This window comes from Coloeus monedula (assembly GCF_965178545.1).
Source record: "Coloeus monedula genome assembly, chromosome: 2".
Classification (NCBI taxonomy): Eukaryota; Metazoa; Chordata; class Aves; order Passeriformes; family Corvidae; genus Coloeus; species Coloeus monedula.
In genome coordinates this window covers 57,229,971-57,255,826 of record NC_138782.1, presented here as the reverse complement: position 1 = coordinate 57,255,826, position 25,856 = coordinate 57,229,971, and the positions used below count along the sequence as shown (strand labels likewise).

General features: G+C 40.5%; 2 protein-coding genes across 3 annotated transcripts in view; one reads left to right on the top strand and one right to left on the bottom strand.

The window, feature by feature from the left end:
- Positions 1-291: 291 nt before the first annotated feature.
- On the top strand, positions 292-10,720 carry FUCA2 (alpha-L-fucosidase 2; the record flags this gene model as incomplete). Of its 2 annotated transcripts, none has more annotated exons than XM_082277142.1 (7): positions 292-497; positions 2,927-3,114; positions 4,795-5,134; positions 5,747-5,957; positions 7,296-7,486; positions 8,651-8,759; positions 10,416-10,720. In XM_082277142.1, the coding sequence occupies 7 exons, from the start codon at positions 292-294 to the stop codon at positions 10,554-10,556; spliced, it is 1,386 nt and encodes a 461-aa protein (XP_082133268.1). In that variant the 3' UTR covers positions 10,557-10,720. The 2 variants fall into 2 exon arrangements, with proteins under 2 accessions (XP_082133268.1, XP_082133269.1); XM_082277143.1 differs by lacking the exon at positions 292-497 and adding an exon at positions 542-656.
- Positions 10,721-11,490: 770 nt separating this feature from the next.
- PEX3 (peroxisomal biogenesis factor 3) overlaps positions 11,491-25,856 on the bottom strand; it is a 21,235-nt gene continuing 6,869 nt past the window's right edge. The window contains exons 2-12 of the mRNA XM_082302083.1: positions 24,434-24,565; positions 23,027-23,108; positions 19,367-19,410; positions 18,150-18,274; positions 16,753-16,819; positions 16,604-16,658; positions 15,582-15,738; positions 14,612-14,682; positions 13,660-13,782; positions 12,876-12,972; positions 11,491-12,489 (exon numbers count right to left, since the gene is read on the bottom strand). Of these exons, the coding sequence (XP_082158209.1) occupies positions 12,406-12,489; positions 12,876-12,972; positions 13,660-13,782; positions 14,612-14,682; positions 15,582-15,738; positions 16,604-16,658; positions 16,753-16,819; positions 18,150-18,274; positions 19,367-19,410; positions 23,027-23,108; positions 24,434-24,565 (1,037 nt within the window). The 3' untranslated portion in view covers positions 11,491-12,405. The remainder of the gene's footprint in view (positions 12,490-12,875; positions 12,973-13,659; positions 13,783-14,611; positions 14,683-15,581; positions 15,739-16,603; positions 16,659-16,752; positions 16,820-18,149; positions 18,275-19,366; positions 19,411-23,026; positions 23,109-24,433; positions 24,566-25,856) is intronic.

Sequence of the window (25,856 nt, the reverse complement as noted above, 5' to 3'; positions counted from 1 at the left end):
TTTGTGGTCGAGCAGCCAGATAGAGCGGCACTGATGGGGACGAGCCCCCGGCGGCGGGCGGGGCAGAGGCGGCGCGGAGGAACGGCGGTGGCGGCTGGGAGCCGCCAGGGGCAGAGCTGGAGCCCGGCACCCGCGTTCGGCCGGCGCGCTCGGCGGGGCGGGGACAGTCCGAGCTCGGCCCACCCGTGCCCCTTCCCTTCCCTTCCCCAGCCCAGCCCGGCCCGGCCCGGCCGAGCAGCGCCGCAAGCCCCGCCGCGCGGAGCCGCCTCCTTCCCCGGCCCCGCCGCCGCCATGTCGGGCCCGGGCGGCCGCGCCGCGCCGGCGCTGCTGCTGCTGCTGGGGCTGCCCGGGCTGCTGCTGGCGCGGCCCCGCTACGAGCCCACCTGGGGCTCGCTGGACGCCCGGCCGCTGCCCGCCTGGTTTGACGAGGCGAAGTTCGGCATCTTCATCCACTGGGGCGTGTTCTCGGTGCCCAGCTTCGGCAGCGAGTGGTTCTGGTGAGCTGCAGCCGGAGCGTTCTGGTCGCACCGGAACGGCTGCGGCCCGAGGGCTCTGCTTGGAGAGCAGCGCTCAGGGCAGGCGGGGATGGTGTGGTGTCTCCCCGTACAGCGGTGGTGTGGGTTGGAGCCCCTCTGCCGGCTCACCATGGAGCTCAGGTGTGTGGGAAGAGCTCTGTGTCCACCCGAGGCCATGGACTCCATGGCGCCGTTTGCGGAGGAAGTGGAGTTTAAAGTGCTTCTGGTGTGTCTGAGCACCTGTCTGCCCAGCCCTAAAACCCCTGAATACCTTGGCTGAAGTGACTAAATTAAACAGAGAGCTGGTAGAGCTGAGAGAAGTGCTTTGCAGCACACCAGTGTTGGTGAGAGAGGTGGCTGGTGGAGTGGCCGAAAGAGACCCCTCCAGGACCACCATGAATGGATGGGTGAAGGGGTTCTCCCTTGTGGGAACAGGTGTTTGGGATCGCCCGGCCTCTGGAGCAGCCTTGTACAGCTGCTGGAGCACTGTGGGGAGCGCAGGAGCCCATCACTACCCTTACTTGGCAAGCAGCCTTGCTGTTTTCTTGTGCACATGCTGTGCTGCTGATGGTTTTCTTCTCTTTTGTTACCATTGCTTTGCTCTTAAGAGAACCTATAGCTCTGATCCTTCAAATAATTTTAGTTCAGAGGCTCAATGAAACCTTCGTTTTGTGAATGTTCATTGGTTCAGGCCCTTTGGCTGTAAGCATGTTTTTGCTGTGATCTTTCCATGTTCTACCAAGTACTTCCTGTGAGACTTCAAGTGAGACACATCATTATTTACAATATGAAGATAAGGGCAGGTTTGTGGCAGAGCTATGGTGAACCTTAATTACAATATTTGCAAAACAAGCCAACATGTACCTAATCAGTGTTTTCTGACAATATTTTACCTGTTCTTTTCATTATTCAGTTCAAGGGTTTCAGCAGGTTTTTAATGCAGACTACATTTACTAATAAATTACTTTTGGAGCGGTGGGACAGAACTAGGTTTGGGTTCAAGCTTCACTCAGAGTGCTGAACTCTGGTAGTAGTGCACAGATTCAGGATCGAGCATTTGGTTTCTGACCCCAAAACTCTGCTTTTTATGTTCCTGCAGTCTCCCATCCTTAGGCAGGTGTGGGTATAGAGCTGCTTCAGGGCCTTCTGACAGCATATGCAGTCAGATGACTGAGGTCCTGTATTAGCAGCTTCAAATGGAAGGTCATAAACTATTATCACCCATCCTGTCCTCCTTCCCTCAGAGCTGCACAGCCTTGATAAGGATGTTTCTAGACTCTATTCGTGTCAGCATGGAAGTGTTCATGTTAGCAAACCATGTGACAAAGAGACAGAATCAAGGTTGTTACTTTTTAATTTAAGAAATTACATACTTTGAAATCAGAGTGGGTTTTTTGTTTGTTTTTATTTTAAAAAATTTGTTTGCTTTTCTTTGTTGTTGTTACTTCCTCTCCCCCTGGTTCTTTCAATGAGGAAAGCTGTCTCAGCCTCTTTCTTTTAAGGTTTTTTTCCCTGTTGGCTGCCAGAGATTGTGTTGGTTTGTGCTGAAGTGGTTTTGGGAAGGTTACAACAATGTTCACACTATGGTCTTAGAGAGCTGAGGTCAGAGTCCAGCTCTGGACAGGAGAGAGAAACTCATTTCAGTCTATTTTCCTATATGTCTAAATTTGACAAGAGGATTTTTACTGCTCGGTTTCATTCATAAGAAGGTGGCAGAGATGCATTTGTAAGTGTGTGGTGTTCTTGCAGGGGCTGGTTTTTGTTGGAGGACATGCCTTCTTCTAGCAGGGTGCCTTTGCTTTGGAGCCTCAGGTGTGCAGAGGCTGCAGTGACCTGGTCACAGCTCTCTCTGGCCCCAGGGCTGTGGACTTTGGGTCACTCAGCTGCAGTTGTGTAGAGGACTCGGGACTGTCAGAGAGGTAAAGCTGATGGTCCCCATGTTTGTGGGTGGCAGGGATTGCAAAGTGGGGGGCAGAGCAGAGATGCCTGATGGCTGAGGTGTGAGACTTGAGGAGCTGAGTCATGCAAGTCCAGGAAAAAAGCATTTCTCATGCCACCTGAGCTGCTTACACAGACTGTATGTGCTCTCTAGTACAGTTCTGAGATCTGGGTATTGACCAAGACTGTCATTTTTTCATTTTTGAACTGTAGCTGCTTTTTCATTGGTTCAGATGACATTCTGGGACCTTTCCAAAGTGTAGTGATTCAAAGATGTAGAGCATGGACAAACAGGATAGAGAAGAGGAAATCTTTGATAATCAGTACTCTTCTGGAGCAATTTTGTCTTATTGCCAGTGTCATGTACCTCCAAAGCCTCTACCTCTCAGTGTTAAATAGGAGCTGATAATTTCAATTCTCTTTTCTTTGTCTAAAAATACATCAGCAGACATGTTTTGTTCTGTTTTTTATAGGTGGTACTGGCAGAAGGAAAAGAGAGAGCCCTATGTGAAATTTATGGAAGCAAATTACCCACCTGGCTTCAGTTATGAAGATTTTGGTCCTCTGTTTACAGCAGAGTTCTTTGATCCCAACCAGTGGGCAGATATTCTGAAGGCTTCAGGTGCAAAATATGTTGTCTTAACCTCAAAACATCATGAGGGTAAGTGGAAGCTTTGTGAATGTTCGTAATTGTTGCATTTCCGTCAATAGATGAAAAAAGCAGGTGACTTTCCTGCCTTCTTAGAGACATAGAGAAAGCCAGAGAGGCATACCTGGCCCACCAGAGCCAGAGGAAACAAAAACTACCCAAGAAATGTGCAGGTGTTTTCCTGACTCTTACACAAAGCTGTGGCCATGGAATTGCATAGGAGGAGCAATAGATTGTGCTGCTGTTGTCTTGCTGTAGGTAGGACAGCCCGAAGTGGTGGTGGCAGCTGAGCTTCCTGCAGTGGCCATAGTTTATTTTTTGTTTCTGTGCGATTTATTGCTGAAGGAACCATAAAAGTGAATTCTGCACTGTTTAACATTTGGAGAGCTGCTGTTTGCAGGCAGTTAACAAATGCCATTGGTTTCTCCAAGGAATTTAGGAGCATGTTCTAGGAGTCAACTTCAGATTTAGGAAGGTATAGCTCTTCCTGATGTAGTGCACAGAAGCCAAAACCTTGAACCAGATCTGTAGCTTTACAGGCACAGTTGTGGTTTTTTAGCACTGTAATTGGAAGATGCTTTGCAGAGAAACATAAAGAAAAAGAAAGCTTCTGGAAGGAAATACAGTAGCAAAGAAAGTATAAAATATTAAGAATACTAGAATACATCTAATGAATGTTGTTGGTCTTTGTGAGATGTGGGTTCAAGGCTGGCAATTTGTGATGTGTCAGTTTTAATCTCAGCTCTGACACACATAAATCTTGAACTTGATGATGCCTGTGGTGAAATTACCAGTGACTTCAAAAGAACCAGGATTCTGTCCAATAGCCTTCTGCATGAATTTTTAGGTTGTTTGTGTAGTCAGTACAATTGCATGTATCCAGTTCACAAAAATGTCGCAAGATTTATTAGGCAGTGAGTATAAAGCAGTTTGAGAGTGAGAGTGGAGCTCCTCTGGGAGTGGTCTGAGTCTGCAGTGCAGTAGTATTTGGAAGTGCTTGTGCCGGACTGGTGGATATCTGAAAGGTCAAATCCCTCCTGATATTTAATGCTGATATTTTAAAAGCTGTTTCAGGAGTTTTTGCCCTCTGCTTATACATGTATGGAGTAGTTGACTGAGCTGTTATAAATATGAAGGCAAACAAAAAGTGAACATTTGCATAAGATGGAAACAGAAGAGAAGAGAACAGTCTTTGAATGCAAATGATAGCTTGGGCTTTCTGCAGCTGAGAAACAATTTTCTCTTCCAGCTGCTGATCGTGTATATACAGTTCACGTTTGATGTAGATGCCTCAAAAGCTGCTGTATTTTTGGTTAATTTCATAGAGTCATAGAGTTATAGAATGCCTTGTGTTGGAAGGGGCTTTAAAAGTCATCTAGTTAATTTAATTGGAACATACGAATAGACTGAATAATTAAAGAGAAGGAATAATTATCCTAAGCTTTACAGAAATGGAAAATATAAATATATATGTGTATGTATTAAAAAATACATGGTATTCTGATCTTAAAACTACAATCATTGTGCATAAACAGGTTATAGGTACACTTTATACCATGACAACAATATTATTACATATATCATTTTTATAATTTTAGTTTTTGCAACACTTTCAACCATTTTCCAGAAAGAAGAACTGTAACTTCCTCTCTTCTTCTTCTCTTTCTTATCCTCTGATTTTTCTGGTTTTAGGCTTTACTTTGTGGGGGTCCAAATATTCTTGGAACTGGAATGCTGTTGATGTGGGACCAAAGCGAGATCTTGTTGCTGAGCTAGCAACATCTGTTAGAAACAGGACTGACTTGCATTTTGGGTTATACCATTCCCTGTTTGAATGGTTTAATCGTCTCTTCCTTGAGGATGCCACCAATGCCTTTAAGACAAGAAAGTTTCCAACCAGCAAATCATTACCAGAACTCTATGAAATTGTGACCAAGTACCAGCCAGAAATAATTTGGTCTGATGGGGATGGAAATGCTCCAGATACTTACTGGAACAGCACTGGTTTCTTGGCTTGGCTGTATAATGACAGGTACATAATGATGCTGGTTTAGCTCCTTATCTAAAATTCTGCTCTGTGTCCAGTTTCATTTTCTGTTGGTTTTGTGGAACCTGTTACCTCTAGTTAAGAGGACTTAACAAAATATTAATTCTCCTAAAATACAGAATCAAGATCTTTCCTAGAATTATCAAAGCTAGCTTTAGAAAAAGACTGGTTTGTAGTCTTTAAACACATTTGCAAATTAATCAGTTAAGATGGTATTGGCTATTCTGTTTAATCATAGTCTTCCCTAAGTATTTGCTGTTGCACAGAAACACAGGATAGTAGGACAATTTGAGAGTATGGGTACATTGTTGTCATCGCAGACTGAACATCTGGCAGTGGATATGAAGTGCAGAGTGATTTCTGGCAGAGCTCCTGTAAAAGTCTGGAACTTATTTCCCTAAGAAATGCCGATCTGGACCTTTTATTAGCAAAGGATGAGAATAGAATTCCTGACATTGCACTTAATCTTATTGTAATAAATTAATAGTACAGAAGTCATCCAAAATGTTAGTTCCTGGGAGGGGTGTGTGCGGGAAGGGGTTATGCTGGCTGTGACTGCCTTTTATAGAATAAGCAATAAAACTCCTCTGTTCCCAGCCCAGTCCGGGATACAGTAGTGACCAATGACCGCTGGGGAGTTGGCAGCATCTGCACCCATGGCGGCTTCTACACGTGCAGTGACCGCTACAACCCCGGGCGCCTCCTGCCCCACAAGTGGGAGAACTGCATGACCATCGACCGCAGCTCCTGGGGGTACCGCAGGGACGCGCGGCTCGGCGACTACCTCGCCATCGAGGACTTGGTGAAGGTACCGTGGGGCACAGCAGCTGCTGCCACTCCCCATTTCTCTCTCCTGATTATTATATTGTGCTGGTCAATTACGTATCTGTTTTTATAAATAATATTATTTTAGTTCAACAGTGAATCTGTGAAATAATAAATAATTTTGTCAATTTCCAGCCTAACGTTGGTGGTATGGAATATCCATGTAACTCTTAACTTTTCTCTTAATCGTTTCTACAAAATGAATTTCTAGTAAAAATTCAGTCAGTTTCTTAGAAGCCATTCCCCTGTGAATAACTGGCCAAGGACTGATCTGGACATCTCATCATTACCTTTTCTACTAAGTTTGTCTGGTAACTGTATATGCAAGCTGATGAGAAGCAAACAGTTGCAGTTTCAGGGCTCCTGTTTAGGAACTCCTGATTAAAGTCTACATCTTTTCCCCTTTACAGATAGAAACACTTTATGACTCAGCAGTAGTTTACTTTGTAGTGAGACACTTTCCTTAGACATACAGGTAAACATTACCAGAAGCAGACAGCTGGCGTTGTTAGAACATTGATTCCCTTACTAGTCTAAGGTATTAAAAAGAGATTTGAAGCTTAGGAAACCTGAATGCAAGTAAGACTGATCAGTCTTTCAGAATAATTAATTTAATTGCAAATTCAGCTAATAAGGGAAAGATTGTTACTGTTGCTTAATTCAAATCTTTCTAGTGCTGTCCTTGCAAAAGACAATTTCAAGTTGAAGTAACCTCTTTTCAGAGGCAGAAAGTTTGAATTAATTCAGCAGCTTGTCTCCAGCCGTCTCTCAGACTTACGCATCTCAGTCCATGATCTCTGGAGGGCAGTGTGGATATGAACACAAATTTTATAGACTTTGTAGGAGGCTTCCTTGTGTTTTACAGATGTTTCTGTAAAATAGGAAAAGCATCAAACAGGAGGAAGGAGGAAGTTGCTTTTCTAAGATTGAATAAAGATGAAGTAGCAACTGTTAGCCTTATTCTACTCTGGTGCAGGGAAATCATCTGTCCTACTGGTAAAACCCTCATGACATTCTTGCAGAAGTTGAAATGATAAAGAGTTGTACGATCTGATTGTAAGGTAGATTTGGGTAGATATACCGGTGCAAGAAGGTATTTGGGGCTGTTTTCTGATGTAAAAATTGACAGCAGAGCTTTGTTTCAAGGGAGCTTAAATTTTGTATTAACTGTTGGGATGAACCCCAAAGTCTTAGTGTGCAGCAGAAACATAACTCATTTGGTTCATCATTCTGAAGCAGTACAGCAGACTTTAGAAAGTACTTCAAATGTGTGATTTCATTACTCAGAACCATATGCTCTGTGTGTTTGAAAACATTTCAGCAACTTGCAGAAACAGTGTCTTGTGGAGGAAATCTCCTGATGAATATCGGGCCCACTCACGATGGTCGCATCGCTGTTGTGTTTGAGGAGCGCCTGAGGCAGGTGGGTGCCTGGCTGAAGGTCAACGGAGAGGCCATCTATGGAACGAAACCATGGAGAGCACAGAATGACACGGTCACACCAGGAGTCTGGTAAGGCTGCTGAACCAAAATGCAGGCTCTGGAAAGCAGCACCAATGTTATGTGAAGCTTTGAAATCCCTAATGACTTGATGCTACAGCAATCACCGTCGTAGTTGGTATGTGGTGAAGGCATTAACACCTTTGTTAGTGTCAGTAACTGCATCTAAAAGTGTGGATTAAGCTGTAGGTAGAGACTGTAGTTCTGGGATGATGCTGAGGCTGAAAGCAAAGCTGCAAGCATTTCTTAGTGATCTTTTGCTTCTTGGTGTAGGCTAATCTGTTAGGTAAATCTGTTTCCTTCCAGTGGGCAACAGAAATGAAAAAAAAAAAAATCTGGAAATACAAGATTGCTATGAAGTGTTTATCTAAACAAAGGAATACTCGATGTCACTTGATGTTTAGAAAGAAAGTGGGAAGTTAACATCAATTACTTGGTCACTAAACGTAGCCAGTCTCTGGCCTCCCCTCTGCCCCATTACTTGTAGCTTCTCTAACACCTTAATGATCCATCAGGGTTTTGGCCTGGACCCTCTTGTCTCAGTGGGTGTTTTTATTCCCATTCCCAGTAAGATTTGGCCATCTGGCTTTAGCCTGGAGATGCTGAACTGTTGACTGTTTAGTAAAATCACTTTCAAGAGCAATAAAAAATTCTAACTAAATGAAGGAAGGAGGGAGGAATATTTCAGGGGTATGCCACAAGATTTCCAGTGGCATAATGATGAAAATAGTATTTTTAAAAACTAGCTGTGCAAGGTGGAAACTCTGTCACTCATACTATTTTTAAATTATTTTAGTTTGCATGTTGGTGTATAGATGGGAATTACCATGTTTTTCTGAATATAACCTACAATTATCTGTTAGTGATTCCACATCCTGCAAGTATCTTTCCTATATGGCTGAGTTGTTACATGTGTGCTAAAGTTAATTCAGAGGTAAACATCTGTAGTCAATTCTTTAATAGCTTTCATTACCTCTAGTTTGTTGGAACAAATTTTCAAGGAACAGTACATTATTAAAGGGCATAATTCATCTGACAAGATGGTTGTGTGTGAAAATGCAATTAATCTTGACTTTTCTGATCTGTTTTTCCAGTCTTGAAAGCACTCTCATATATCACTTCCAGAAATTTACAGGGAAAAACTGACATGCCTTTTTGTTCCCCATTTCGAACCAGGTACACTTTCAGCCCTAAAGAAGGGAAAGTCAACGCCATCTTCCTTAACTGGCCAGGCTCTGGGACTCTGGAACTTGGTGAGCCACGGGCTAAGCTTGGAGAAACACAGGTAAAAGACAGTGCACACACACACACCCCTCCCCTCCTAGGATGTATCACGTTCCATCGTGTTTATTTAAGTTTCTGGCATCTTTGGGAATGCTTAGCTCTTAGGACAGAGTACTTTGGAAGAGACCCAGCAAAATGTTTGTTTTCTTTCTGGGACCTCCTTGTCATAGGCCTCCCAGGGGGATGTTTCTTCTCTAACAAACACAGTTAGACTGAGATGTTGCTGGGATATGGCTTTAGCTTGCAAACTAAGAATCACAGAGGCCAAGGAGCAGGGAAGAAAACTGTGCCACCCCTCCTGTTTTCTGTGTAGACTTCTAACTCAGCATGACTTTTCTTTAGAAGTAGCTGTCCTCATGACTTTGGTGATACTGGAGTTGCTGTAGTTGTGCAGTTGTTTGAAGTCAAAGCCTTGCAGGAGGGGAACGTCCGCAGGGTTTTTGTTGCCCAGGGAGGCTGAAGAGTGAGTCAGTGTGACCCTAGATGTGCATCTTATACCAAGTGGAGGTCAGAAGTTGAGGACAATGATGCCACACCTACGTTGGAAAGTAGCAAGTAACCCAAAGGAAGCAGAAGTTGGTATCAAATGTGTGCATTTAAGGGGGAGATTCACTTTGGCTTAGTGTTGGGGTCCCTCCCCCTGCCGTGTAGCCCTGGCAGAGGGGCCCTGAGGGCACAGACACGGGGTTTCCCTGCCCCTGCTCAGCCTCGTTCCCATGGGTTGGTTTGTGTTCCCTGCGCGGGCAGAAGGACCCTCGGTCCGGTGACTGGAACAGTTCCTGGGCAGAGCCCCGGCCATGCGGCTGGGGAAATAAACATCTCTGAAACAGCTATCAAGAATCTGTCTGTCCATATATATTTCCTCTCCACGGGACTCCTGGTTTGATATATGCATGTTGCAGGATCCGCACTGTAACAGGCTTAGCTCTGCTCTGCTCTCATGCATTACATGTCCATTATCTGCTGAAATGCATTAGGGGTGTTTCTGGACTGCCCCTTCTGGTGTAGTTCCATGTGAAAGTTGTCTGACTGGTGCCAAGACAGCTCCATGAAAAGGGAGAGAGAGTAATTTCAGAAGTGATGGAGATGCCTCTTGAATTTTCGGGGGGGCAGCTAGACTCTATGTGCACTAGAGAGTACTGTTCCTCAGCAGCAGAGACTGGTCTGCAGCTGCTCCAGCAGGTCACCAGCTGGTGTCAGTGTCACCATAAACCTATTTGTGGTTTTTAGTCCTTCAGCTCAGCCTTGTCTTAGATATGTGGCTACACTCTGTAAGAGTGATGCTCTTTCAAGACTACAAGTTCCACCATGGGAAGCAGGCATTTTGGAAATAGGGGATGCAAAGCTCTGTAATGTGGCATCTCAATCCCTGCTTAGACCTAAATCCCACCCCAAATACTTCCAAAAGGTGTTTATGTACCTTCTACAGCCCTAAGTACTTCTCAAGACCCAACATGAGTAGCTTTTTTACTTGCATTTCTACTAGCAAATGTTTTCCCATTACCTTTAATAATTATCACTCATTTGGCTGGTAAGTAGCATTTAAGGATACTTGGTCAGTAAGGTAGCTATGGATCAATATTTATTTTGTCAATATTGCAATGATATGTACTTAGAAAAGGTGCTGTTCTAACTCCAGTGTATGTTTCTATTTTAGGTGAAGCTGGCTGGGTACAAGGAACTGCTGAAGTGGGTTGCCCTAGGAGAAAAGGGAATGATTATTGCTCTACCTCAATTAACTCCTCAGCAATTGCCATGTCAGTGGGGCTGGACCTTACAACTGACTGATGTAAACTGATCCACACTCTGCTGGAGTCCTGGCTAGCAGGGGATGCTGATGTTTTGCTCTTTCTTATCCCTGGTTTTAAACTTACTTGTTTGACTGAGAAACACCAATAAATTCACTTTTTCTGTGAGAGGTGGGCTGTTATTAATGGATGGAATGGAACAAACCTCACAAAGTCTAGCACTAAATAATTGATCCTCTGCATACAGTTTGTTTCTTTGAACTTGTGTGAAAAATTGAGCATCTCCCTTGACCTCTACACTTGGTTTAGTCAGTTTCTGGCCAAGTTATTTGAAGAATAAGGTGGGGGAAAAACAGGCACTAAATTTTTAGAGACAAAAGAAAGAACAAAGCTCAAGCTGGTGTTCAAATGCATGTAAGTCAATTGTACCCCGTCTTTAATGCAAGAAATTTAACTTCCACAAAACTGCACAGTAAAAACTGACAGTTTTAGAGAAAAGAATATACTTTTTTCAGGAGTGTTTAACTAGTGCTAGCTGGCAGTTTCAGCTATGTAGGGTAACATCTGAAAGAACAGGCCTGTAAGGATACAGAATTCATCATAAATGCATGCAGGCAATGCATATGCACATCATTTCTCATCAAGGAAGTGATTACTTTTGCAAGTTTTTATTCTTGAGTAATTCCATCCATTATTGAAACACAGGTAAACTGGGAGAGGGTTGGGTTTTTATATTTTGTATACTTTTACATGGGTAAAACTTGCCTCTTCTTTTACAGCCTTTGTTTTTACACAGTTAACAGGGTGCTTTCTGTGGACTATTAAACAAAACATATACTTCAGTGACTAACTCTTGAAAAAAGACAATCAGGAGTTGCTAGGGATCTTCAGCTTTGGCAAAGAGACAACATTTTAAGCAGAGGGTAGACTGCATCCAACTTGAAAAATTTCCAAACTCATCATGTGTCATGATTTGTAGGGATACACACACAAGGTGAAGCTTGCAAAGAAGAGGAGATAAAGGACAACAAAAAGCATGAATTGTTTCTGTTTCAGTGTAGAGATTGAAAGTTTATTTTCCCTGAGTAATGTTCGTGAGTGCAACATTAGTAGTCTGTAAGTTAAATCTATTCTTTCAACTGTCAGGATTTTGAGTGATGGGCCAGGTCAGGTTATTCTTTTTCCTTCCAGTAATGTTAATACACATACAAATTATACATTAAAATATTTTATTACAATACGGACACTTGGGCTCAATACAAATTAAGGTAAAATATTTACAAGGTAATGTGTACAGTGTAGCTGTTTGAACAGCATAAACAAGAGAACATCTGAAAAACCACATTCCTTTAGCATTAAGTAACAGAGAGAGCAGACCCCCAGCTCGTTCAAGAAGAACATGCATCCATTGGCAAAGGCTTTCTGAAGAATGAAAGACTTTGGAACAAGAGTCGTAAAGTTAAGGGGAAAAAGATTTACTTTATAGAAAAAAATCTGGAGGAAGAAGAGGAAAAAAACATTACTTCATTCTGCTGCTCTGTGCTATTCTTAGATCGCTATCATTAGTTCTTCCCAAAACTTACACACCCCAGGCAAACGAATGGGTTTTTTAGTAACTTGCTGTAATACTGCCACCAGATGCCTTTTAGATGCAATAAAAACAACCCAGTGAATTACAGAAGAGTTTAACCACTTTTTTAATAGAAAAGTGTTCACTTACAATGTTTCTTTCAACAAATTTTTAATGGATGAAACATAATTCTGTAAAGAAAATATGTGCTCACTCCCACTTTCCTCAGAGTGCTCTTCCTGCTGGTCTGCCACTCCTACACCATTATAAAATCAGTAGTCGCCAGGGATTTGTTATATATACACCACCTATTTGTAAAAATGTGCAGGTCATTTCTCTAGTTGCTGAGGGGTACTAAAAGCTTCATAAACATTAGCAGCAAAATCTTTCACTTGTTCCATCATCAACAGGTCCTGGAAGAAATGTAAAAAATAAACTTCCTTAATTAAACGCATTCCCCCCTATCCTGCCTGTGCTGTAGTACAGAATTCTTAAGAAAAACACCTGGTACTCCCACAGGCACAACACGAATTTCTTACTTTAGAAAGGTTTATGAGCAGACCTGCAAGTAGAACTAAGACAAGACAAGAAGTCTGTGCTTCTGCACAGTTCAGCAGAAGAAAGAAGTTCTAGAAAAACAGTGTATTTTTGGAAGATACAAATTGACAAAAAGTTTGTTATGGCAATTGTTTTCTATTTTTTGTAAAGCCACTGAAATGAAACAGAATTATTAAAAAGAAATATACAACCTTAATTTCAAGATTTTACTTGGGATATTGTAAATAAGGCAGATTCTTACCTGAACAAAGTGACTGGGTGTTTCACTGCATACTGAATGGATCTGTCCATTTATTATGGGAATTATCTTGGCTAAAGGAAGACTGACACTGGAAAGACTAGGAAAGAACAAAAAATATTGACTTGCTCTGACATAGATGAAGCCACTAAACTGTGATTATAGAATTCTAAGTAATTACCACTTAAAAAGGAAGAATTGTAAGACTGCAAACTAAAATTTATGGATTAAGGGTTTTTTCTTCATATCAAACCTTTCCTTTTATATAGGGAAGTACCAATTCAAATTCCAGTTCATGTTCCTATTGCACTGTTTCACACTTGCTTCTCATGCAAGAGAATTATGGTTTAGCCAGTCTTCACATGTGTGTGTAAGTAGACAGGTCATAGAAGTGCCAGTCTACAATTTCACACTATTTCAAACTAAACCAGGCTTAGGCAGATAGCCAAAAAAAGACTTTGGGGTATTTTAAGTGATGTAAATAGTATATATTTAAATTAAAACATAACTATCTGAAAGCCAATAGTTACTAAAATAAACATACATAAATCCAGTTATCATTCAAGGTTTTAATTTTAGTATTTGAGAAATAATATTTCAAGGATTTGAACTCAGCTTTTGGATTTGTAATGCCCTCACCACACTGCTTAAAACCAAAGTTAACTTGAAAACAAAAGCTATTTTTAAACAGTCTTCTAGGAGGATGTAGAAAATCCTGAATGTTACTGCATTTTATCTGCATACCAGTGAAACCTAAAGCTCCATGGGTGCTTTGGCTCCCTCTTACCTATTTACAGAGCTGTTTTGAGAAAGGTCCTTTTCAGTAGGTCTAAAAAACTCTGCCATATTGTCCAGCAGTCGACTGAATCCTCTATTTAAACATGTGCTCAAAACTGTACTGAAGTCTGGACTGAGAATAAAGAATAATAGAAAAAAAGATTTTATTTCTGGGTTTTATTTTTTTCAAACTAACAAGCCCTGCAAGTATTCAGTGCTACAGGTGTGCCGCCCGTCAGAGATGATGTGTGAGCCAGACAAATGCCACTAGCACTGCCACCTCATGATCAACAACCTGAACTCTACCCTAAGATTACTAAAACACAGATAAACCTAAAGCATTCCTCACTTCTATTTCTTACTAAGTAATAACATAGAAGGGACTGATCCTAAAAGTGCCCCCCATCCCTGGCAATGGTAATAGCTTTACCATTGGTAATACCAATACCTTATAAATGGTAAGAATAGTTTGACACTTGTCTCATTTCCCTCATATCCTACCTTTATTATAAAAGCCTCATTTTTACCAGCTCTCTGGTAAAAGGGCACATACAACCACCCTCAAAACCATGCATTAAAAATAAATTCCAATAAGCCAATACCGGTGTTCACTTTATTAAAGCAAGTAAATCCAATAAAATTACTCTCCATTTACCCTGCTTTAGCAGAAGAGAAGTACCTCTCTGTTCCTACATAACTACAGAGCATGTGAGGAAGAGAGAATAGGTCTGACTGTCAAGGACATCCTGGGTATCTCGTTAAGGCAGCATTATTTCTTAAAAAGTTTCAGAGCTCATGAATTTTGAAAATCCCAACCTACAACTGATAAATATAAAAAGTTTAATTCAGAATGGCCACATTTCTCAAATGAGAAGTTGTCAGCTTTTTATATGCAAGTAATTGTCTTACATAAACAAGTTTTCAGGAGGAGTTTAATGTGAATACTCAATATTTCTCTATACCTTTCTAGCATATCTCTAGTTTCATTCAGTAATTTAATTGTAGCAATGTCTCTTTCTGTGAGTCCACAGGCCTAGAAAAACCAAAGACAGATACTATTTAGTAAGTGCCATCAGCAACTGTAAGAGCAGAAATAGAAAAGTTGAGTATCACAGAATTAAGTCAGGATGTACAAGTGATATATAAAAGAAAATACTGTTGTAAATCAGATTCTCTATAATTTGTGTTTTAAATGGTCACTGTAGGATTTTTTTTTTAACTAAAAACCAGTACTAGCAGGAATACCAAACTATTTGAGCAAGTCATCTTTCCAATTCTGACCTTCAATACTGAATTAAATGCAGCATATCAGCTTAAGTTAAAGGAATAAGTGCATGTAGTCACATGCTGAAGCTCAGGTTTCCTCATTATACCAGTGTAATACCAAGTGAAGAATGAGTTTTCTCCAGCCTGTGCTGTGGATGGAGACAAACACCTTCACAAAATTAAGAAATTAATGTTACAGCTGAGATTAGACACACTTTTCTCTTGACTCCTGTTCCTTTTTCAGCCCAAAGCATCAAAGGACTCCAGCACACCATTCTCTTGTGCACGAGCCAAGATGCTCCAACACTCCATGAACTTTGCTGGTACTCAAGTGCAGGTGATACAATTTAGCTTAGGGCTGAGCTAAGCTGTGCTGTGTCACAGCAGCTGTCATGGGCTAAAGGCATTAACTGGGCTGCATTTCTGAGCACAAAGCTGACATTCTGAGGGTGACACTTGTTTTCTATCAAATCTGAAGGAAATACAACTGTGCCTAGATTAAAGAGATAAAGACACTTGATTTATGACGGAAGAGGCTTTGCCATTTATTAAAGACACAGATGCCATGGTCACTAGAGGACTGTTATGCACCCTTACTTCTCCAAAAAAAACCCAAATAAAAATGCAGAATGAAAAAAGGTAGGTGAAAGGAACTGAATCAAGTACCTGGCTAGCCAAGGGGTTTTCTTCATCTGGCATCAGATAATGACATAAGGGAGAGTAAGATGCAATCTGATCCAAATCTTTATGTTCCACTACTTCCCTGATATCCTTAAATTTCTGTTCCAGCTCCAGAAGAGACAGGGTCTGCTTAAGGGAAATACTGGAAAGGAAAAAGACTACAGTACTGATTGCAAAATGAGTAACGCTGCTTTCTCCTTCTACCAAGAACATGTTTGTCGCCATCTCCGGCGGCCTGTCGGTGCTGGAGAGTGAGGTGCTGCCACCTTCCTAAGAGCACCCCCTTAGCAAAGTGCTCGGCAGGAGCACCACGCACTCACACATGCATGGATAGCTCCATGGATTGACGACAAAGATCTGGGAAGGGACTTCCTATGGGGTTCCACGGGAGGAGTTTAATGCAGCCACCCTCATGAAGGGTTCCAGGGACAAAGAACACGGGAAGGTCCAGGTTTATAAACGGGAGCAGGGAGAGCATCAGGGACCACCGGTCTAAGGGCACAGGGGCGGTACACAGGCGGGACTGGGGAATGGGAGCCAATGGGAAAGTCTGAGGGAGTGGTGATCGGGCAAGGGCCAGTGGGGGGAACCTGGGTGGAGAACCTTCTAGGGCATGGGACACAAAAGGTATAAAGGGGCAGGGAGGCCAACGGGCCAACCAGGGAAGCAGAGCTGGGGTACATTAACATACCAAAGCAGAGCATCCTGGGGGAAGCCTTTTCTGGCACCCTAACCTGGGGAGGTTCTTTGATACTAGGGACTGTCCCACCAGTGGACTCTCTTTGTCCCTTGTACCACAGGCTCACCGGCTGCCATACATGTTCACAAGAAACAAGATTCCAATCAGCTACATGGATTTGCTCTGGCAGACAGCTTGCTATAATAAAAGCATCGTTTTGAAAAAGTCAACGTGCCTGCTTTCCCCACCCAGTTCTAATAAAACTGTTTTGGGAACAGTCATCACAATAAAACTTAAAAGCTAGCCACAGAGAAATACAGGCTCTTACCTTCCAAAAACTTTATGCACAGCTTGTTTAACAATAGTTATCAACTCAGTCAGTCCTAAAAGGAAGAAAGTAAAAATTATTCTAATGATTTGTTCAAGTCTCAAAAACAGAATTTTGTAAGTGTACTTAGCTCAAAATAAGCACCATACCATCTCCCAAAAGGTGCTGAATGCTTGATAAATATTGCTGCTGAACTTCAGGGGGAGCTAGTGGTGTCTGTGGGGGAAAAAAAAACCCCAACAGTTATGTAACATGTCAACAGTAGAGAACAATGCAAAAATAATTTCAAAAATAATTTCCTTAATCTTTGTAATACTCTAGAGCAAAAACATTCCCCCACTCTCTTCAACTCTGTACTGACTCTTCTTGCCTGTCAACCCCCAGGTCTGTCGTAAGTCCTTTGGCATTCTTTTCTTCAAACCTATACAGATCTCTCTTTCATCTTCAGTGGCTCAGAAAAATCTTTCACTTTTCATTCATATACAGGAAAGTCTCTTAAAAACCTGCATTGCAGGTGAAACTAGACCCTCCACCACCCCAGAAATTAAATCTAGTGGATTAGTTATTTATGCTGAAATCTAACAAAAGCTTATCGGACAGAAAAGAAGCTTCCAGAAACCAAGACAGGATTCCAGTTTGTCCCAATGGAATGCCTCAGAGTTGACCCTGTCAACCCACTTCTCTATTGAGAAACTAACAGAAAGGAAACATGTTTCTAGTCCAAACTCATCTTGCCCTTCTAAAACAGCTTTTTCAGGTTTTACAAAATGAAGCATGACCTCAGTCAACTCTGGCCTTCCTAATGAAAGCTTTTCCCCATCCTGCCTTGACATGCTGCTGTTCCTTGACTCTCAGTAGGAGCTATCACAGGGGGGGGCAGATAAGAACTAATCAGCTTGTATCCATTATTTTTAGATATGCCATCCAGCAATTTGCAGGTACCACTCCCTACAACAGGTACTTCCTTACTGTGGGATTAATCTATTTTTATTGAGCAGTGATACACTACAGGTCATCCACCTTGCTTGCCCCCACCAACAGACATTTAGATAGATGGCCTTTTGGAGTTAAACCAAATAGTCAAAATTTCAAAGACAACGTTTTCCTTCTTTAATCTCAGAAAAATTTAAGTGGAGGAATTAACGTATGTACTAGGAAGACCTAATAATACATACACTTTTGCTTACATATTCACACAGATCATTCACACAATATTACCATTTCACAAAAAATTAAAGCAAAGAAATAATTTCATGTTCAGATAGAAAGAAGCCTTCTTCAAGCAAGACAAATGCAGACAAGAGGTATTCTTCAATATTGCAGGTATTCAGGTAAGCAACAGTATCACCACATCATCCAAATTTAGATCCTGTCAAAGGACATCAATATATCATACTGCCAGTAATGCTTGCACGTACCCCACTCTTGTAAGCACCCTTGGTTTCATTCCAATACTCCTAAGCTATGCCCTTTTTATCTCACCAAATAATCCTTTCCCTTCCAAGGAAGTGCAAGTGCTACCTCTGAAACAAAGCAAGACCCTTACTGTGCCGTTCTTGCCGAGCGCGGCGTTATCCAGGTAGATGTAACCGCCGATGATGTTTAACTGGACCCGCAAGAGAACGACCAGCATACAGGTGCTGTACACAGCGACAATACTTCGTGTGAAACCTTGGAAAGACAGAACAGAGTAACTGCAAAGTCAGGGAAATGGGGATGAGTCAAGGGAGAGAGTGCTCTCCAAGACTCACAAGTGCTGATAACTTTTAAATATGCAGTCACATTTCTCTCACTGGTTGTCATAACACGTTTTCACAACACATACCCAAGATGGTCATGAGTCTCATGTGCTGGATCTACATCTAAAGTGTCCCATTTAAAGTCCTATATTAATATTATTTTGCACGTTACACAAGTTATTTTGAGAAAATAAAAATCATACAAGTTTTTCCAGAAGGAAAATGTTTAGTGTCAAAATCATCTTTCTTCATTAGGCCAGGAAATACACAGTCTATGTTAGCCCTCATCATGCAATTCAGACCCAACTGCATCTTGTCAAAAAAGTTACCTAAGACAGAAGCAGCTGAGATCTAAAGGAGGAAAATTAAAATGAGCATCAGCTACCAGCCAGTAGGCAATGAGAGTGTAGAGAAGAAGCACCATGAATAGATATAGAGATGGGAAGAAAGGATTCAGATCAAAAGTAGGATTTGTAAAGGTGTTATGAAAAGGAGAAAAAACCAAAAGTAGTATTTCACTGCATAATTATCAGAGTTTACTTTTTCCTTCTCTTCCGCTGCTTCCATCAGCCAATAAATACGAAGATGATGCAAAGGTTTCATGACCACTGCTATAGTGGTTCTCTCCAACAGGTTCAAAAAAAGGGAACTGCTGGCCATGTAAGGGCTGGCCTACATTTCTGATTGAATTTCTACTACATCCAGCACACAATTTCTGAAACTAGTTTCATTTTATTGCAATGGCACAGAAAGGTCTCACAAAGTTTCACTGAGTAGAGTAGCAGGAAGGCAAATAAAATTCTTCACGTTGGTCTCTGAGCTTCTAACTTCCCATGAGGCTAAGAAAAGTTCCTTCGTGAAAAGCCTTTGGGGGTACAGGGGCAGGGAGGAGGTTTGCCATGCGTGTTACACTATCTTCATATCTACTGAAACAACCCAGTGTAAAGTTGTTTTAAATGGTGTAAAAGACATTTTAAATCTAAGCTAAATAATTATGCAAATGTAATCTTTCATTTTCACTTACTTATTATCTTTAAATCCTCCCATATTTCTAACTTGTTTGCTGGCCTGTGGGAAAAATAAATGGATATATTAAGAATTATATTTTACTTGGAAATTAACAAGTATGTTAAATGACACAGCAGTGCTCTAAGGCGAACTTATTTATCTACCATAATTATTCAAATAATATCCAGGTCTATATCTCGTTCAAGAAAGGCCTTGTTCAAGAAAGCAGTATATAAACAACACACTATAAAGGCACAGGAAAGATATTCAAACCTTGATCTAGAAATGTAGCATTTAGTGATGTCAATTACACACTTACATGATCAGTTTTGAGTTACTACAGTATGCAGTCAGAAAAAGCCACTGATGGTATAAACTGGTCTTTTCTGGGGCCTTGACTCTCTATGTATTTAATATAGACTCAGTCCAGCAGGACTTCCTGTGTATAATAAATGCAGGATCAGAATTTCTATTTCCTACTTTTTTGCAAGAATTACCATTCCCTGACGTGTTTAAAGTTTATAAAGTTTATATTTGATCATCAAAAACCAAAGAGATCACAACCATCTGTCTTGCACCGTCCACACCAATACATGCTGATCTTTTCTCTTTTGTTGAGGTGTGTTCACTTCTTTGACCTGACCAATTCCTAGAAGTTTATGTTCTGTAGTCAACAACGCAAGACTGTCAATTGCAGAGATACACCTGCCTGAAGTACACTGCATATTTATAACTACTATCCAGAGGTAATCTTAGCAACACAGCAGCAGTAGCAGGAATAAGAGCAAGCTAACATCCAAAATTTTCACCAGTCGTTCTCACCTGTTTAAGCACTGTCAGTAAAGAATGGCTACAGTTTGTCTATTGTGGAAGACATATATTGTAAAAGTCATTTAGGGAAACCTTTGTTAATTTCTTAGGATCAGAATTAACACTTAAATATTTAGAGCCAAGAGTTCAAATTAACCTATACTTTACAGTAACCTAGTTTACCAAAAAAACCCCCCAAACCCCAGCACTTCTCACTAGAAATCATTTCTCTTTACAGGCACAACAGGTGCACTTTGGCAGTAGTTTGAACATTCTATCACTTACACAAAGAAGTTTTAAGTTCACCACTATCAAATAATGTGAATAAACTGATACAATAAACTATTATCTACAACTCTAAAAACTAGAGAGATTAAATAAACAATAGCTGAAAGAGATACAAGGACCCACGGCAAACACAAAACCAATTTGCACACTTTTCACAAGCTACTCTGTGCAGGTTTTTAAAGCTTTGCTAAAGCAAAACAAAGGAAGGACTTTGTAAAAAATACTGTAATATTTCTATACATAAAACATATAATGGGACTCAAAGCTATAGTTGTTACTTATCAGGGGTAAGTTCTCCATGCAGAATGAAGAGAGATAGAGAAGCCAATACATCATCAGCCAACTACACTTGCACATTTTACATCAAAACATTTTCTAGAGCTCATGCTTACAGAGCTTCTCCTTACAGTGTAAGGCAGCAGCCAGATAACAGTTGAAGTCTGCAAATATTAAGCCTAACAGTATAAATTAATTGTTCAGTCTTCATCTCCTACAATTTACTAAGACTCAGCTGCTACTAAAAACTCAACTTTTACTTCACGTTTATTTATTTGGAAGGCCATTACTTGCTACGAAAGCAAAGGACAATGCAAACAGAAACCAGAGGTTTGGAATAAAGCCAAGTGCTGAAGAGGTGGTAGATGAGCAACATCTGCAAGGCTGCAGAAGCAGGGACTTCACCTTATCTTATCCAATCACTGGGCTCTAAAAAGAGGAGGACAGGCCAAGCAAGAGTATCTATGGTCTTGGATGCTGTTCCCTCTTCAAAAATTTCTCTAGAAACCAGAAGACTTCAGCCTCCTTACACCTCTGGCCACCCCAAATTTAAGGAATTGAATGGATTTTAAGTTAAAGATTATTACGTACCTGTAACATATGATAATATAGATCCATAACATGTTAAGCCACACCACAGATTATGTGAGAAAAATAATACATCTTCAGGGACATTAAGAAAGGTAAATCTCTACATCTGCTCTTTTGTATATTCAACAACAACAGCACTTAAAGGTCTGGAGACATTTGATTGATCTTCTCAAATGGAAGTGGAAAGCAACGAAATCTATACCTCCATGCGTAGCAGAGCTTCTTCAAAGAATCACTTCAAAGTGGAGTGAGCTTTGATGGCTGATTCCATTATCTGTACCTTCACAACCCCTTCCCTACATTTCAGTTCAAAACTTTCAAGCATCCAGTTAAAACTTTCTCAGTGTAAGCCAAAATAAGAAGCATTAAGACACAAATTCCACTGTAAGATACACTCTAAATGGTCATCCATGCTTACAGAATGTTGATATAACAAGCATTAAAAAAAATTTCTGTTTTCGTAAGTGCATACCAATAACAACAAAAAAGCTTAATCTCTATTTTCACTAGGATTGTGGGAATTCAGAGGTGCATCATTGTATCCCGTGACTGTTTCAACTGGTCAAAAAAGTTAGACATAGCAGGTGTATTTTAATAAAAGAACGCTTACTACAGAGAACAAACTAAGGTATCATATGTCTTCACCACTGAACAAAGGATTACAAACTGTTGCAGACTACTTGCTGCACAGTTCTGATGACATATATGGTGATCCACAAGCTCTTTTGTTCATTCAGTTTAATTTTTTCATTGAATAAGACTTCTATTATGATAAATACATTTATATCATTAGAATTGACCTTTCCCAATCCCTCATTGTTTGGGGTAAATACTATTCAGTAACAGTTGCAAATCCTCAGATAGTTTATTACAAAAACATCATTCAGGCTGCAATTCCCCCTTTAAATCATGCTGCTCTGCTGTGGAAGTTTTTGGACTGAAAAAAACAGTGACTGAATATGTAACCTATTAAATGCTGGACAGCTGAAGTTATAGGTGTATAAATAAACTAGTGGGAGGTAAACTAGAAAGACAGTCTAGAGTGAGTCAGAAATCCTGTGTTAACTGCCTACATAATACTTTTACTCTGTGCCATATGCCAAGCAATTTACATTTAAGGTATGCCATTATGCACTTTACGTATTTAAAAATAGGCTATTTGTTCCTGCAGTTGTAAGGAATTCCAAGATGTTTTCTGACAGGGAAGCGTTTCTGTTAATGTATGACATGTCCCTATTAGTTCTACTTCAAAAATAAAATTTAAAAAATTACTTCTCATCACTTACATGCCTTTTCAATCTCAGCTTGGATACTTTCCACTACTACTCATGTCTGAACTTGGTAAGATTACATAAACATTTTTACAAACACAACATCAACAACTCACACAAAATATTCTGTTCTGTTTAGAGGATTAGATCCTCTAAGTACTTTTATCTACCTATCTTATACCCACTTCAACAAAAAACATGGCTCTCACTGCAGCACCTTAAAGGAGGTATTATTTCCTGTAATTTTTGGAAAATGCCAGCCATACCTATCAAAATACAACTAACATGACAAAATATTTACATAGTCATTTCAAAATACCTTAAGACTAATGATTCAATGGGACACTGAAGCAAAATTCTGCATGTTCTCTACATTATACATTTTGAAAAACACTTGTCATCAAAACAAGTGGAGTTCAATGCATTTAAGACAGTCTTACCTATTTTTAAGAAGGGATGTGAGACTCTCAGAGTTTAACTGATGCATTAAGGCATCCTTCAATGTTGGGAGCATTGACAGTACTGTTATTAAAAGAAGAAAACCAAACAACAAAACCTGTCAACATCAACAAGCAAACCCCATCATAAACCCACCCTCAGCTCACACTGAACAGGTGCTATAGGATGTACATCCCATTGCTCAACAAGCAAAACTGGGAGAACAAGTGAAATAGGAAATCCCAGGAGTACTCAGAAGTGCAGTAACCTGTGTGCCTCTCACAAGCTGGGGCACAATGCTGCTCTTACATGGCCATGTGGTTTTACTGGCTCGAGATGCAAATGTGTACTCACATCCTGCATATACATGCCTCCAACTCCCCAGAAAAAAATCTGCTGAAAACCTACACTGCTGCATTTCTTCCAGTGAGAAGAAAAAGATCTGAGGTTTATTTTGTCTGATGAGAACTGGAGAAAGGTATGTTCTAAACGAGAGAAAGCTAGTGGGAAAAAATGCTTTACTTTCAGAACAATGTCTGATCGGCTGTTACATGATGGAACAGGAAATAAAAAACATGATAAATAATAAGAACAAAGTATGAAAAATCTTGTCAGGAATGCATGCTGCCAAACACAAGATACTTTGTACAAAGAAGGGCAAAGAAAAACTTAGTCCTTGCAGCAAGATCACTCCCAGCAGTACAAAATGGAGAAGATGAAAATTAAATACCAATTGGTCAGGGTAAACAGGTTGAACTTACAGCCACCCAAGAAGCCATTACAAATTTCAACAGAAAAAGAAAATGCTGCCTAATTTGTTTAATAAAAATAGTTTTGAATGGCCTGCATTTACAATGGCAAGGAATTTTTTAAAACTCTTCTCTGTCATCTCCTTTCCAAAAATCCTAAGACTGGTGCTGTAAGTACTTTCACTTTCTGCTCTCTGGCTAGTAAGGTACCTTCTAACTGCATAGGAAACTGATGGGCTGATGTGCTTCTTATTAAAAATTACCCAGCAAGTTCTCCATGTTGCTTACTAACGATGTGCTATAATGAATAAAACAATCCTGCTGTAAATTCAGTATTGTTTGAATCTGAGTGCTATTTCACACCTCAACACCACATGCAGATTAACGCAAAAGGATCCTGAAGTGACAAAAAAATTGTAACCTGCATGTGTACTTGTATGTGTATTGATGCGTAAGCGTTCAGATGTCCCCTAAGATCCCTTTAATCCTCTACTCTTCAGACTCTCTTTATTTGCAAAACAACTCTATTTATGCACCAGTATTCAATTAAGATTTTGAATTTACCTACATTTCTTATTCCTCTTCCATCCTGACAATATGTAGCATAAATCCCTGAACACCTCCCCCTTTTTGAGAACAGTGGCTTTTTCCTTATCTTACCTGTCATATTGCACGTCCTCTGATTACTTTCAAAATGGTACTGCCTTCGTGCTTGGGCGATGTACTCAGCTGCCTCTCGTTCTTGGATTTCTCTGATTTTCTTCTGCCCATATTTTCCCAGTAAATAGACTCCTACAGAGAAATATCCATATAAGAAGGTGCTTTTAAAAAGTGAGAAAGGTCCCTTAACCCCTTTTCTTTGCTTTTAAAGCATAAGGGTGCATAGTGGGGTTTTTTTTTGGATATGAGGGTCTTGAGTATTTTAATAATTATTGACAAAGAAATACTCAGAAAGAATGTTTTCAAAATTAATTAAAATGTCAAGACTAATGACTTGAATCAGAATAAACTTTCCTGATTAGAGGCATCTTGCCATTCACAGAGGACATTTTCGGTACTACTGCAATGTGAACAACTAGTACTGAAGAGACTGAAACGAAAAAGAGAAACAGTGTAGGGTAAGAAAAACAAAGAATAGAGAAAACAAACAGAAATGCATAAGTCTAGAGATGGATGAAAAATTGAATTTTTTAAAAGATGTATTTCTAAAATTAGCAGAAGTTAGAGATAAAACTCAAGTACTAAAGATCATGTAAGAGAAAAATCTTATAGATCAACACTTCCTTCATTTGGTCTTGAAACTTCTGTAGGAAGAACCTTAGCTTCAAGGGGGCTTGACTGTGGCTCCTCTTTTTTTACCACACGTGGTTCCTACTTTCCAGCCACACTCTTCTTCTCTTGGGAGTCTGACCATCCCTCCTTGCCCTCATTATGAATCTTTGTTTCCATAAAGACAGACCAAAAATTTTTGCTTTGCATTTTCACCTCTTCCAACCTACATCCCTCTGCAGTTTCCCCCAACCGCATTTCCCACATCACCACGGGTTCAGATATCTATCCAGGCTGCCCACAGCCCTCTTCCCATCTTTCCTCATCTCTGCTCCCTTTTCTAAGCCATTCCTCAAGACACAACTACACCTTCTAGGCTTATCCGCAGCACCTTTGCCCACTCTAAGTTGCTTTCCATTAATTTCTCCCCCTCCACCTGGGCCTTCTTATAGCACCTCCCGTGTGTCAGGTTCATCTGCTGCCTCCCATGTGCACTGGCAGCAGCAGTTACCTACTTAGGTGTGCAACAAGCACTTCCTATGCTCTCTCATGAAAGGTTTGGAGAGGGGAGGGAGACAAGGCAGGAACAAACCCATGCAAAAAGACTATTGTACAAGTTAATAATCTTCTGTCTGTGTGGACTAATACTCTACTGAAACTCATCTACAGAGAGCCAGCTCCAAATCTGTCAGGTCAATAATAGCACACAGAAGAAATCTGAATAACAAATTAAGCATTTGTAAATTTTTTTCCTCAAAGTACTTTCTAAAGTTGTAAACACACAAAGTTTTCTTCAATTTTCACATTTATTAGT